The sequence below is a fragment of the Diceros bicornis genome, chromosome 26, assembly GCF_020826845.1.
Source record: "Diceros bicornis minor isolate mBicDic1 chromosome 26, mDicBic1.mat.cur, whole genome shotgun sequence".
Classification (NCBI taxonomy): domain Eukaryota; kingdom Metazoa; phylum Chordata; class Mammalia; order Perissodactyla; family Rhinocerotidae; genus Diceros; species Diceros bicornis.
The window spans coordinates 8281272-8296481 of record NC_080765.1 but is presented as its reverse complement, the minus strand read 5'-3'; the positions used below and the strand labels follow the sequence as shown (position 1 = coordinate 8296481).

The window sequence follows — 15210 nt, the reverse complement described above, 5'->3', positions numbered from 1 at the left end:
ATGTAGAAGTCTACAAGCACGCTGTAAGTGTTTGGGAAATGAAAGAGTGAGCAGTCGTAGTCCCAGTTACTCACCTTCTCTAGCCTCACATTCTTCACTAGTAAAATCTTGATAATAGAGCAGAATTCTTAAGATTAATGTGTGGATTCGGTGAAATCCTAAAGCTCGTATTATAGTGTCTGGCCCGGTACAAACAGGGGAAGAAGAAGCAGGAGAAATAATGATTATCATGAATGAGAATCTTGTCTTACTTTTCGAGTTTTTAGTTTTCTTGCATTTTTTGGATTTGTTTTAATACTAAGTTAAAGACAATGTAAACTTTATTGAGTAAATGTTCACCAAGCTTCTGCAGTCTGCAAAGTTGAGTGCTAGATGAGGTGAGGGATATAGAAATGTATTTAAAATCAGCAACAGCCACGGTTCTTGCTCATTAATACTCTAGCAGGAGAGTTGAAACGTGCATTCACCTTAGGAAGAATGATTACTATGTTCCAAGCATTTGCAAAACATTCTATAAATACTTATTTTATCCTCAAGACAGCCTTAAGAGCCATGAGGCAGGTGCCGTTATTAACCCCGTTTTACAGAGCAGGATACTGATGGTCAGAGTGGTGAGCAAATTAGTGTCCTAGCCACTAACTTGATGAGCAGTTTGAACTCAGGCCATCTGACTCTTGAGCCTGTACTCTCACCTTCTGTATTGTTCTATTATATCATAATGAGCGCTGTCATTTGAGATACACACACCATGTGTGGTCCCTTATACAGGAGGAGAAGTTACTTTTGTCTGCGGGGAATCAAGGAAGTGGCATTTTAGTTATCCTTGAAGAACAAGCGTAAGTTGGAGAATGGAGATTAAGAAATTGCTAGAGAAGGGAGTAGCAAGCATATGTTTAGGGTGAAAGAGAAGAAAAGGAGGTGTAGGGCAGTATCAAACAGTCTAGTTTAACTGGAACAGAAGATGCATGAAGAGAAATAGTGGAAGATAAGAATAGCAAGGTAGCCTGAAGCCAAATTAGAGAGGGCCTTGAGTGCCGGGATAAGGCCTTTGGATTTTATTTTGTAGGCAGTGGAGTGGCATAACAAGAACTCTGTCCATGCACATGTGTGTGTGCTTAATCACTTTTGCAGTACAGTTTAGGATAGTTTGGAAAGAGAAGACACTACTGACAAGAAAACCAAATAGGAGTTTATATAGGGTAGGTGTCCATGCAAGTTCTTTATTTCCCCTTCTACATGGAAAATCTGTTGAAGGCAGGGATTGGGTCCTCTTTACCTTTGTATCGCCCATGATGTATTTCACATAGAAGTGAGGAAAGGCAGCAAGGGAAAGGAACAAATTTAAATGTAGTAGAAACCCAAAAAGAAATGGAAGACTTCAGTAGATCAGGTAGCTCAACTGGAAAGGTGATTAAAGAGCTTTCACTAAAAAAAGCACCAGGTCCAGAGGGTTTCATGGTTGACTTCAATCTAACCTTTAAAGACAGGTGACACCAATGTACTTAAACTCGTCCAGGCCATAAAGGAGATTGAAATTTTTATAACTCACTTTATGAATCCAACATAACTTTAATAGCAAAAGATGGCATAAAAAAGAATATTATATTTTCTTTTTATATTATATTTTCTACTGTACTACTACTACTTTCTATCTTTCTTTTTATATTATATTTTATATTATATTTCTATATTTTGTACAAAATTATATTTTCTACACCACTGGCCGGTGGTGTAGTGGTTGAGTTTGTGTGCACTGCTTCGGTGACCCAGGATTTGCGGATTTAAATCCTGGGCACAGACCTATGCACCACTCATCAAGCCATGCTGTGGCAGCATCCCACATAGAAAATAGAGGAAGATGGGCACAGATGTTAGCTAAGGGCTGATCTTCCTCACCAAACAAAAAGAAAAGAAAAGAAAATTATAGATGATTCTCGTTAATGAATATAGACACAAATATTAGCAAATTGCATCCAGTAGTATGTGGAAAAAACAAGACGACTTCTAGGAGTAAAAGGGTAGTTTTATATCATAAAATATATTTATATGATTTATTACATTGCAACAAAATAAAAGAGGAAAAAAATACATTGTCAATAGATTACTGAAACATCATTAGTATAATTCAGCAGCCATTCCCTATTTAAATCTCTGATAGGAAACAAAGGAAATAACTGAAATATGATAAGGACTGTTTATCAAAACTCAATGGCAGGGCCGGCCCCGTGGCTTAGCGGTTAAGTACGCGCACTCCGCTGCTGGCGGCCCGGGTTCGGATCCCGGGTGCGCACCGACGCACTGCTTCTCCGGCCATGCTGAGGCTGTGTCCTGCATACAGCAACTAGAAGGATTTGCGGCTATGACATACAACTGTCTACTGGGGCTTTGGGGGAAAAATAAATAAATAAAAATTAAAAAAAAAATCTCAATGGCAGTTATCATTCTAAGTGGCAAAGTAATAAAGCATTTTCAATTAAAATCAGAAACCAGAGAGATGCCTACAGTTTCCATTATTTTTCAACATTTCTTTGGTATACTAGTGAATACAAACACAGACTAAATTTATTTTTAAATTATCAGTTTAAAAATAATAGTTAAAATTTACTGAATGCTTTCTATGTGCCAGGTGTTGTTTCTGAGTGCTTTACGGATATTAACTTATTTCATCTTTGTGCCAGTTCTAAGAGGTAGATGCTGTTCCCACCATGTGACAGATGGGGAAACGCAGGCACAGAGAAACAAACTAACTTGCTCAGGGTCATGCAGCTGGAACGTGGAAAAACTGGGATTCAAAACCAAGACCTGTGGGCTCCAGAGCTCACTCACTTAGCCACTAAGCTGCACTCAACAGTCATTGGAAAAGAAGAGAAGATCACCCTTCTTTACTGGTGCCATGATGTTATATGTCGAGAAAAACCAAGATACTAGTTTCTATAAAAAATAAAATTAATAAGAGCATTTATTGTGGCTTGCTATAAGACAAACATACTAAAGTCAGTAGTTTTGCCCTGTACTGGGTATAAGAATCTAGAAATGAGGGTGAAAAAAACCATTCCATTCTCAACAATGCCACAAGTATAAATTATTTGGGAATAAATTATGTGAGAAAGACACAGGACTACGTAAAGAAAGCTATGAAATCTTATCAGAGGACATAAAACATGGTACATCCTTCCATTTGTTCACATATTATTTTATTTTGTGTTAAAGACAACATGAAAATGTCAATTAACTCAAAATTAATTAGTAAACTTAATACAATTCCAATTAGAATCCTCACAGGATTTTTTTGTGGGAGAGTGGTGGATGACACTATCTTTAGCTACATATGAAAGAACAAATGTCTAGAAGAGCCATTAAAGTATGAAAAAAAATGAATTGTTGGGGCAGTAAGGAAAGCTTGCTTTACCAGATATCAGAATACACAATAAGCCACTGTAATAAAAATCAATATGGTTTTGGCAGAGAAACAGATTAATAGAAGTACACAGGACCTAGAGAAAGTGAATATCTGACAAAAGTGATATTTCAGATCAGTGGGGAAAGGATGGCTTATTTATTAAATGCTGACAAAATTAGGTATCTATTTGGAAAAAGAATTGGACCTCTACGTCATGCATTATGTACCGATAAAGATAAGAGAACTAAATATGTTATTGGCAAAATCCTAGAAGACTGTATGTTTAACTCAGGGTTGAGTAAGGCCTTCTTAATCGAGATAGGAAACCTAGGAGTTATAAAATAAAAGGGGGATATAGTTGACTATGACATCAAAATTAAATACTTTTATATAGCAACAGACACCACAAACCAAGTCAGTAGCACCAGAGCTGTGAAGATGCATCTGCAGTGCAGATAGCAGCCAAAGGGCTGATATTATTATACAGAGAGTTCTTACAAAGTGACAAGAAAATGATGACCCAGTAGAAAAAGAGGCAAAGATATAAACACACCAACAAACATGAAAAGATGTTCTAATTCAGAAGTAGTTAGAGACATGCAAATTAAAGTAACTTGAAACTCAAGATTGAAAGGAACTGCTGCATCTATTGCTGATAGGAATGTGGTGCAAGTTTGTGTCGTATATTGCGTGTATACGTCATATATTGCATATAAATTATTACAGATTTTGAAAAGCCCTTGGGCAGTAGTTATATAATTAAAAATGCACGTTCCCTCTAACCCCATTCCTAGACTCAATCCCATAGGAAGTAGAAGAACTGGAATTTAAGAATGTGTGTTAGAAGTGTCTATTGCAGCATTGTTTGAAATGATGGCAAAAAAGAAAAAAGAGACCAAGTTTATGTTCATTATGGGGGACTAGAATAAATTTAAGTACATCTACACTGTGGAATATTACACGACTATTGTAAAGAAAGATTTAGAGCTGCTGTACTAGATAACTTGGAGGGATGTCCACGTAGTGATACTGTTGAATAAGAAATAAAGATGCAGGTAAGTAGGGATAATATTGAATGTTTGTAAGGCAATTGCTCCTTAATCCCGTTATTTGTATGTGTACTTGAACTATGTCTGTAAGTATGAAAAAAAATATAGAAAGATTATACCTACCAATTTGTTAGTACGTATTAATGGGTGGACAGGGAAGGAGGAATGATGGGCAGGGAAGGAGGAAAACATTTAAAAAAATATTTTTTTTAAAGGCTGCACTTGAGGAAGACTCAGAAGAAGCCTAGCATTCATATAACCCAGTTTATGCAAAATGTGTTTGTGCACGAGAGGGTTAGGAAGGACAAAGCTCTAGACTTGTGGGGCTGTCTGTGTGTGTCGTCAGGGAAGAGAAGTGTGCTGCAGACTGAGTGTGTGTGATGTAGTGAAAAGAACCGTTGAGGTGAGTGTCTTCAGATGTCAGTCCACCTTGTTTTGGAATTATAACCCTTGGTTTAAAATCATTTGTTGTAGGTAAAGTATTAAAGGTTCCATTTTTCTAGATGACCTTAGCCTCATGGGGAAAATTAATGGGGATTTATGGTAAAGTGCTAGCTGTGTTTTTAAACCAGCTGGTTTGTGACTGGTGGAAGTGTGCACACATGAAACATGCTGGCCGTCTTTGATCCTGATCTGCTGCTGCCTTCTAGTCTGGGCTTGGATCTGGGGGCTTGTGTGATAGGTAGTATGGCCCCACCCCAGGCCTACTGGGTTGTCACAGCCCTCCAAGTGATTCTGAGGCACAGGCAAGTACCAGGATCAGAACCCTGGGCTGTCCGCTGTCCAGTACCTGAAAACTGCTTCCTGGTATATTTTGTCCAGTTTTATAGTTGTTTACCGTGGAAAAATAAGCCAGAAGTTGAGACCCATGTAGGCCTGAAAGTCCAACTCAGTGTCACCTCTTGCCCAGTCCTGGAGGAAACTCAGAACTAAAGGCTTTATCTCCATTTTATCACCAGCCCTCAAAACTCAGGCCCTCAGTGGTGGATCACATTGTAGCCAGAGGCATTTTCCTCAGGGTCTACCCAGAATCTCACAGTGGAGGTATTCTCTGTGTACCCAAAGCCGGGCAGGGGCCTTTACTAAGCAGAGGCTTAGTAAAGGTAGTGTGCTCAGCTAGCAAGGACTGACCTAATAAACGGGCGAAAGCTGTCAAAACTCTAAGTCGCCTCTTTGTGCCTTATCAGAATCCTTTGGCTTTAATCTTCTACTTGTACTTGTTTGAGCTACATCCCATCTTCGAGTGATAAGTGGCAGAGTCTCTTCAGAACCTGTGTAATGATTTTGATTTTGAACCTTCGTGGCTGCCAAAGGCAGAGTGGTGTGGTGCACACAGCGAGACTTTGGGATTGAGGTTGTTAATTCGCCTCTCATCAGCTTTACCAGTTTAAGCCACCTTACTTAATCCTTCTGAGCCTCTTTCTTCTATAAGATGGGGATAATCTTTACCCTGGAGTGCTGTTGTCAGGATTACATAAGGTAACATATGCCAAGCCCTAGAAGAACGTCAGTAACTTTCAGTTATTTTGCTTTCTGTTATTTTGCTCGCCGTTTGTTACTCTTTTTATCAGGAATTCAGGTTACTTGGGAAAGCATCAGTAGGTAACATAAACAGAGGTGTGGATGATTTTGCAAATGGCTCCAGTCACACTGAGCTGTCTCCATTAGAGCAGTCCTTCTGGAAATGGGTAAGCTCTAGTTCTCGTGTGAGTTGAGAACAAGTGCTGATGCTTCCTTGTGAGTTAGCGTGGGGAACTCTTGAAATCTGTGGGCCCCCACTTCCTATGTCCATCAGCCCCACTCACATGACTGTGTCCCACACAGTCCCTGACAGCTGAGGTGACAGCAAGTGCTGCCAGCCCAGGAGAACCGAGCCAAGGCCTTTAGAGAGCCTTTCAAGGCTGGATCACTTGGCAGCCTCGCCACTAGACCTGTTTTTCAACTTGGAGGAAGAATATCCTGGACATGTTTGTATTTCCTGACCAAAACCAGCCATTGACGTCAAGAGTTACCTCTGTTGTTAAGAAGTTATACCTTTGTGTTTTTCTGTTCTTTAGCTTTACATGTTATTGAGCTTCAGAGAATATTTATTTTTACCAGTTTTGAATCAAATATCATCATCTTCTTGAATTTGGATAACACTTTAATGTTTTGAAATATATTCTATCTATATATATATATTTTTAATTTTATCTTTATAAAAACCTTGTGAGTTAGCCCTTACAGGTGCATCTCTATTTTTTTGTGAGGTAAGTGAGGCTCTAATATGTGAAGTGACTTGCCCAAAGTCACACAGTTCTTAAGTGGAGCCAAAAAGTTCCAGGTCTTCTGACTTTGTCCAATGCTTTTTCTATTGTGCTGTGGTGACTGGGTTGTATGGGGTGGAGGTGGGGAGCAGGTTTAGAAGAAATTCCTCCAGTCACTGGTTTTCAGGTAATGAGAAGTGTTTCTCCTTTTCCTGAGAATATCAGTTGAACTGTATTAGAGTTTATAATGCCTTTTACAGTAAGAGCCAAAGGGCTTTTGCGTATATAACTTTTCATCTTTTATCTAACCTTCCCATCTGATGTGTCTAAAGACCTGCATTGAACGTGGGTAAGGAGAGGAGAGGAGGGAGGAAGCCAGGCAGTCCAGGAGTTAGTTGTACAAATGGCCTGAGTGGAAGGTGCCAAGTGCCCTGAAGGTGCCCCAGCCAGCCTCAGGCCTGCAGGTGACACACACCTGCCCCTGTTGGAACGCCGGCACCCAGCTTTTCATTCTGGCCTTAGGAGGGAGATGTTGGGAAGGTTGAGAAGGATCCATATATAGAGACTCTAGAAATACTCATCAGTGGTGCTCAGTAACAGAACTTCTGTTGGCAAAACCCACAACACTGTCCGCTGCAGCCATCGGTCCAGTGGATAAAACTGCCTGACTTAAAGCATTTTCATTTTTGTGCCCTCAAATGGCATATTGCTCTCCCCTCCCTTCCTCCCTTTATTCCAAAAGATAGGGACCGATTCTCTTCTTAAGGTTGGAAGTTTCTGTATTGTTTGTAACAGTGGAGTCGCGTGTCCCGAAGTTTTTCCCAGCCACCTCCACAGGCCTGAAGGCTTCTGGATAGAGCTCTGTGAAGATCACCACTTGTAAACAGAGAGAATGTAGAGAGAAATTTAATATAACTAACTGGAATTTCAGATCAGCACATGTTTGTTGAGGAGTAGCCATATGCATGGTATAGTTCTCTGATTGGTAATTTATTGTCGTTGATAGTTATTGATGGTGACAGGATGAAAATACTACTGAACGATGTCTTGCCAGCTTTGTGACCCTAGCAAAGTTACTTCAATTCTCTGTGCCTCAGTTTCCTGTTCTATAAATGGGGAAAATAATAGTACCCAACTCAAAAGTTTGTTGTGAAGATTAAAGGGGTTAATATATGTAGTGTGCTTAGAGAAACGCCTTGCGTAAAGTAAGTGCTTTGTAAATATTAGCCATTATTATGTAATTGAATCAATGTTATGTACTAGGCTGTCACTGAATCATATCAGCGTTAGCTGTCGCTGTCGTCATTATATTTCAGACATGTGAGCTTTGGAAATTAAAATCTTTGAAAATAAGAATTTAAGAATTAGTTTTAAGTTTTTGGTCTTCTACAGTCATATAAACAAAAACATTTTATATTTTGGACTATAGAAATTCAGTTTTTGATAACTTTTATTTATGATTTAAAACTATAAATTAGGTTTCCTTTTCTATTTTAATTTAGTGGCATTTTAATTCCTATGCCAATTGAGGATTAAAGAGATTCTAAGGGCTAAGGCCAAAATCCAAAAAATTTAATTTGTTGTCTACGTGGGAAGTTCCTTTAGCAAAAGTGGTGTTTACTTTTCAAATTATGTTTTTGAAAATTAACTTGTTCTTAAATAAACAACATAAGTACATTGGTTTAAGTAAGTCTTGAAAATATGCTCTTTACCTCCCTTGTGGGGAGGTGGAATTTGAAAGAGATGAGAGTAATTTGGAAAGGACCGCCTTATAATGCTTGTGTAGCTTTGAAAAAGGAGTTGAAAAGCAAACATTTTTAATAATGTAGATTATTTTTGGATGCTCGAAGCTGTACCTTTATTAATCTTTACTTGTAATAGACTACTACTAGACTATTACTCAAGTAATACAAGTTATTGTAAAATAAAATATTCAGACAGTTTAGCCAAAAGTATTTAGAATTCTTTCTTGGTCACTTAAACAAGCCATAAATCTGGTATTAATACAGAACAGGGTACAGATGTGGTCAGTATTGAACCTTAGCCAGCATAGTTACTTGCAAAAACATCTGATCATCTCCATTGTTTAAGTAATGAAGGATATGATATATAATCTTTTTTCTGTGAAAAAGAATTTTAAAACATTAATTAAGCAGGGAGTTCAGTATACTACTCTGATTTCTTGAGAAATTCGTTTTTCTATAGCAATTTCATGTCACATTGTCCTGGTTGCAGACGCTCCTTATTCCCATGTTCACTTCACCCTTTCTGTTTTCAGTGATTTAGCCCTGCGGAATTGTTTTCTGACCTCGGACTTAAATGTGAAAGTGGGAGATTATGGGATAGGATTCAGCAGGTACAAGGTAAGCCAACGGTTTAAGGGTCTCTCCTTAATCTGATTTAATTTCATAGGTGGTAATATCACAAAACAATGCTCCGTTTGTGAAAGAGGGGATAGGAATCTTGGTCGTGTTACCATTTGGAGAGGGGTTCCTTCCAGTCATTTTAATGGTAGTGTTGGCTTCTGATGTGTAGCTTCTGATGTCTAAATCTGTGGCTTTGTGCCTGAGGTTTTGTGACAGCTTTCCAAATGCTTTGTTTAAAAAGACTTATACACAGTGTAATTGATATAGTTTGATGGTGCGTAATAAATTTTAGTATGGACACATGGGCAACAATTATTACCACTTGTATAATAAAAATACGTGTCACATAAATATTTCTGTTATGTGTTCAGTAAAATTTCGGCTCATGTTCAGTAAGCTTGGGATTTGGATTTTTAAACTCTGTCATAAATATATCCCCAAAGAAAATTAGAAGTTGATGAAGTTTTCATTTGTGTGTGTTTGTGTAGCCCAGCTGAGATAACATGATGTGAGGCAGAGAATGCGATTGTGCTGGCTCCATGCTGTCAGGGACCTCGGATAAGCCACTTGACCTCCACTTTCTAAGCAGCAACATGAGGATAATATCTGTTCTGTCTTAGGGAGTTCTGGTGAGGACCAAAGGGATCATATCTCACAGTACTTTGTAACTAAAAAATATTATGCAAATATAAGTTGGTTATTTGTTTACATAATAGCTCTCTTGTCTTGAGTGCTTGCTGTATACCAAGCACTATGACGTACTTGACTGCATGATCTCATTTAATCCTCACTGTAAGGAGAGGTAGGTATTGTATCATCCTCATTTTACAGATAAAGAAAAAGGCTTAGTCTATTTGTTGCTTGCCCAGAGTCACATAGCTGGTAAATGGTTGAACGTGGACTTACAACCCAGTCTGTCAGATTCTAAAGCCTGCACTCTTATTCGTTAGCCAGCACCACTCCCCTATTTGGGGTGTAAGGCCCAGCATATTTTAAAAGATGTTTTGCTCAGAGTCTGTGTTCTGTGCATCAGACACGGCGTACCTTCCTTTTCCAGGAAGGATGACTGAGTGAGCGTTCATGGCTCAGAGACCAGCTCATGAAGCCCAGGAGGCTTCGGAGAAACCCTCACCCACCTTCTGCCCAGAAAGTCTCTCGTCATGCCCACTTCTTTTTCTGATATGTCTTTTGGGTTAAGTATGTGTGTTCTGAGAATGACCTGAAATTAAATCATTGAGCTCACTAAAAGTGTAATAGAATTCAAAATTCTGTATGCTTTCTAATAAAACAGGAGGATTATATTGAAACAGACGATAAAAAAATTTTCCCTCTGCGATGGACTGCACCAGAATTAGTAACCAGCTTTCAAGACAGACTGCTAACTGCAGATCAAACTAAGTATAGTAATATCTGGTATGTATAGATTTACTGTTCTGTTAGGCTTTTGTGTAGCCAAGTCCTACCTTCTTTCTCCTTGAGAACTTTCATAAGGGAAAGTAATTGAATAAGATGTAGGAACACAAGAGTGCCTGATGGTATGAAAAAGACAATTTATTGACATCATAGCAATTATCACAATTGCGATGATATAATTAACTTTTCTCTTACCCATTTGACAGTAATAAGCTCCGTAAAAACGAGAACCAAGTCTGTTTTCTGTGCCTGACACAGGGCCTGGCATATAATAGAGGTTTAATTGATATTTATTGAAGTGAATGAAAAAACAGAAAGAAGTTTGGACTATTATGTAATACTGTGATTTATAGGAGGTCAATTTAATGGAAATTGAAAAGATGTGTCTAAGTTTTTGACTAACAATTTTTATTTTAGCTTTCTTATTTTATACCTACATTTTTTATGTTATTGTCCTGCTTTTTCTGTTTTCTTTTTCTCTTCTTGCCTTCTTTTGGATTGATTTTTTTTTAACTGTTTTTTTCCTCTTAGTTTTGGAGCTGTATTCTCTATTCCTGTACTTTTGTTGGTTACCGTAGAAATTATACCATGTATACTTCACTTACCTCAGTCTAATATTAGTTTGTCTTGGCCTTTCTGATCAATACAAGGACCTTAGAATACTTTAACTCAGTTTAACTATACACCACACACACATGCAATTATATGTTTTTGTTGGGTGTTTAAATTTTTCTTTTTAACCGCACAAGACCTTGTTATTGTTTTTTTAGCATCATTGTTTCTTTAGGTTTATCCACGTAATCAAATCACTTTGTTCTTTCTCCTGTTTTTTTTGTAATCTCAGACCTTCCGTCTGGGATCATTCTCCTTTTGCCTGAAGTATGTCCTTCAGAATTTCCTTGAGTGAAGGTCTGCTGGTAACAGACTCTCAGTTTTTTGTAGGTTTGAGCATACTTTTATTTTGTCCTCATTCTTGAAATACGTTTTTGCTTGATGACAGTTATTTTCTCTCAGCATATTGAAGATATTCTACTGTCTTCTGGCTTCCATTGTTGCTATTGAGAAGTCAGCTGTAAGTCTACCTAAGCTCTTTGAAGGTAATGTGACTTTTTCCCTCTGGCTGCTTTTAAACTCTTCTCTTTGTCTTTTGTTTTTTGTAGTTTCACTATGATGTGTATGGGTGTGGATTTCTTATGTTTTTATGCTTGGGATTTATTCGGCTTTTCAAATCTGTAGGTTGGTGTTGTTCTTAGCTCTTACCCTTCAAATATTGCCTCTGCTCCATTTTCTCTCCTTTTGAAAGCCTAGTGAGACATGTGTTATGCCTTTTTGCTCTGTGTTCTGCCTCTTAATCTCTCTTTTATATATTCCATCTCTGACTTTCTGTGCCACATTCTAGATAATTTTTCAGACCTAGGCTCCAGCCACTAATTCTCTCTTTTTAAAATTCTCTCTTCATGGGCCGGCCCCGTGGCTTGGTGGTTAAGTGCGCGTGCTCCGATGCTGGTGGCCCGGGTTCGGATCCCAGGCGCGCACCGAGGCACCACTTCTCCGTCCATCCTGAGGCCGTGTCCCACATGCAGCAACTGGAAGGATGTGCGGCTATGACATGCAACTATCTACTGGGGCTTTGGGGGGAAAAAATAAATAAAAATAAAATCTTTAAAAAAAAAAAAATTCTCTCTTCAGCTCTGTCTATTCTTCTGTTAAATCTCTCTATTAAGTTTTATAGTTCAGTTATTGATTTTTCAGTTTTGGGAGGTCTATTTCATTTTTAAAAGTTTGTCCCTGTGCTTTTAATAATTGGATTCTGATCTGCATCAGATAATTCCAGTATCTGAAGTCTTTGTGGATTTGATCTTGCTGGTTCTTGATGGTTACTTGTTTCCTTGGGGACCTTTTCGTGGTAAAGATTTTGGAAACCTAGAATCGCAGTACATTATTCCAGAGAGGATCTACACTTGCTATTGGGTACCTGGGTGTCCTGCCATAAGGTCACTATACAAGTCCAGGGCTTTGTTTTTCAACTTGAGATTTTTTGGACCATTTTTTGGAGTGGTCCAAAAAAATCTATGAATTTAGGCTGCAAATCGAAGTAAGGGCCAGCTCTGTGGTTATGACTTCTTAGGGACTACCCTCCCTATCGCTTACACATACACACACACACACACACTCGTACTCTCACGCTCATACAAACACTCACTCACAGCACCTCAGTGCCAAGACAGCATGCCTTTCAGGCTCCTGAAGGTCGGTAGGGGCAGGTTTATTCCCACTATGAGGAGGTCTCCCTGTGAGACCCTTTACCTTGGGCAGGCCTAGGCTTTGGCCTGTCCACCACCACCATCACCCCCATCAAGTCTTGTAAACCTAAATCACAGAAACCCAAGTTCTGTGCTTCAGCAAATGCTCCAGGGCAAAGGTGGTTTTAGTGTTCTACTTAGTTCTTGAAGTTCTAGATTTTGTCCTGGCAATTCCTTATCTTATCTGCTCTTCAGTGCCTTTAAGAAGATGTGTTTTATGCTTTATCCATATTTTTAATGTTCTTAGCAGGGGGATTTCCCTGAAAACTTAGCCTGCATTCCCAGATGCAGAGCCTGCCCCTTGTTTCTGACAGTTTGGGAAGTGTGTGGTGGCAGGGCTGGCAGCAGTGCCAGCTCCCACCACAGGCAGGGGCCACACTGCCCCATGCCAGGGGTGAACAAGAGGGAATTCTGTCAGAGAGTTTGGTGGAAGAGGGGACAAGAGCTACAGGACATTTTTCCTCCCAGAAGAAATAGGCTTGGAGGTACTCAGGGAGGCACAAGCCAGTGTGAGGGGAAGAGTTGAATACACAGGAGAAAGAGGAGGTGATTGGTGGTGAGTATACCGGAGGAGACTGGAGGGACAGAATAGAGAGCTCCAGGGCAGGGACTGACCTTGAGCAGGAGACGCATCCCATCTTTCTCTGTGGCCTGTCTGAGGAGATAAGGAAGGGATGCTCCAGAAATGTGTTAGATGTGGTGGGGTGGGGAGTGCAGAAAGTCAGTGCTTCCTGTTCTCTGAAAAACAAAGTGAGACAGGGCTGGGGAGGGGTCTGGTTTGGGAGTGGGCCTTGTTGGGGGAGGGTAGGGGAGTGAAATCAGGGCTTTGAAGAAGTTGAGCCAGGTAGAGTTATGTACCCAAGGTTAAGCTTTGTGGTGGTAACACTCATTTTGCTGCGAATCATACACCACCTTTGTGGTCTTTAATATTTCATGTGAATTTCTTACTGTTCTCAGTTAAGTTGTAAGGTCCCTCAAGTGGTTGACAGTTTCTTAAACTTCTTTTGTATCCAAAACAGCCCTTTGCCCCTAGCAGTTCTCTGCCCAGGAGAAAGCACTTCTTACCTGAATTGGACTGGGAAATTTGAGTCCCTTTGTTTTCTTTGATAGAAGTGATCTCTCAACTTAGATACTGAATATGCTGATTTTTTCACTGATTTTTGAAATTAGCATAAGAGAATTTAGCTTGTAAGTTATATTGTATTATACAATGTCAAATAATAAATTTTTTGTGTGTATGAGGAAGATCAGCCCTGAGTTAACATCCGATGCCAATCCTCTTTTTGCTGAGGAAGATTGGCCCTGGGCTAACATCCGTGCCCATCTTCCTCTACTTTATGTGGGACACCGCCACAGCGTGGCTTGACAAGCAGTGCGTTGGTGCACGCCCAGGATCCGAACCTGCGAACCCTGGGCTGCCGCCAAAGCAGAGTGCGCACACTTAACCACTGTGCCACCAGGCCAGCCCCCTCGAATAATAAACTTCTATTTATTCAATATAGTTTATTAATCAAATAAGCATTCTGGTGGGTATCGATCAAAGTCATGTAAACCATCAGTACCCAAACTGGCTGGATGTCAGGATCACTGACATTTTCTTTTCTTTTCTTTTCTTTTCTTTTTTTTTGTGAGGAAGATTGGCCCTAAGCTAATCATGATCACATTTTTTTGTGTGTGTGAGGGAGATCAGCCCTGAGCTAAAATCTGTTGCCGATCTTCCTCTTTTTGCTTGAGGAAGAGTGGAAGATTGTCCATGAGCTAACATCTGTGCCAGTCTTCCTCTATTTTTTGTGTGTGGGATGCCACCACAGCGTGGCTTGATGAGCAGTGTGTAGGTCCACGCCTGGGATCTGAACCTGCAAACCCCAGGCTGCCGAAGTAGATGCTGAAGCAGAGCGTGAGAACTTAACCACTATGCCACCAGGCTGGCCCCACTAGAGAGCTTTTTAAAAATACAGTTTCCTAGGCCACACCTACATCTACCAACTTAGAGTCCTTGGGGTGGGTCCCAAATACCAGCGTGTTAGTTTAAAGCTTCCAGACAACGTAGATGATCAGCCAGATTTGGGAGCCATTTGCAGTAAATAGGAGACTAATACATGACAGAAGGCTCACAGTAAGTGGTGAGAAAGAAACGCAGAGGTGGTGTCGAGGAGGTGAAGAGTTAGTGTTCATCTGACTTGAGCAGCAGAGGCCATTTCCATGGGGACAGATCAGTGGGACAGGTCCGGAGAAGGGGTATTCCTTCCTGTGGGAACGGCTGCATACTGGAAGCATTGAGAGGCTCGGCAGGTGGCCTCTCTGGCACCCACATTAGCTGGCAGAGTAATGGAGAGAAGTCCCGTCATAATGGCAACAAAACCTGAACTACTTAGGAATAACTACAACAAGAAACATATGGGTCCCACAGGGAAGAGATTATTTGTTCATGGA

General features: G+C 39.9%; 1 protein-coding gene across 3 annotated transcripts in view; it reads left to right on the top strand.

The window, feature by feature from the left end:
• Nucleotides 1-15210, top strand: part of LMTK2 (lemur tyrosine kinase 2) — a 95938-nt gene that overhangs the window by 62600 nt on the left and 18128 nt on the right. For all 3 annotated transcript variants that reach the window (XM_058569293.1, XM_058569292.1, XM_058569294.1), the window contains 2 exons: nucleotides 8974-9058; nucleotides 10353-10474. In XM_058569293.1, coding sequence (XP_058425276.1) covers nucleotides 8974-9058; nucleotides 10353-10474 — 207 coding nt within the window. The remainder of the gene's footprint in view (nucleotides 1-8973; nucleotides 9059-10352; nucleotides 10475-15210) is intronic.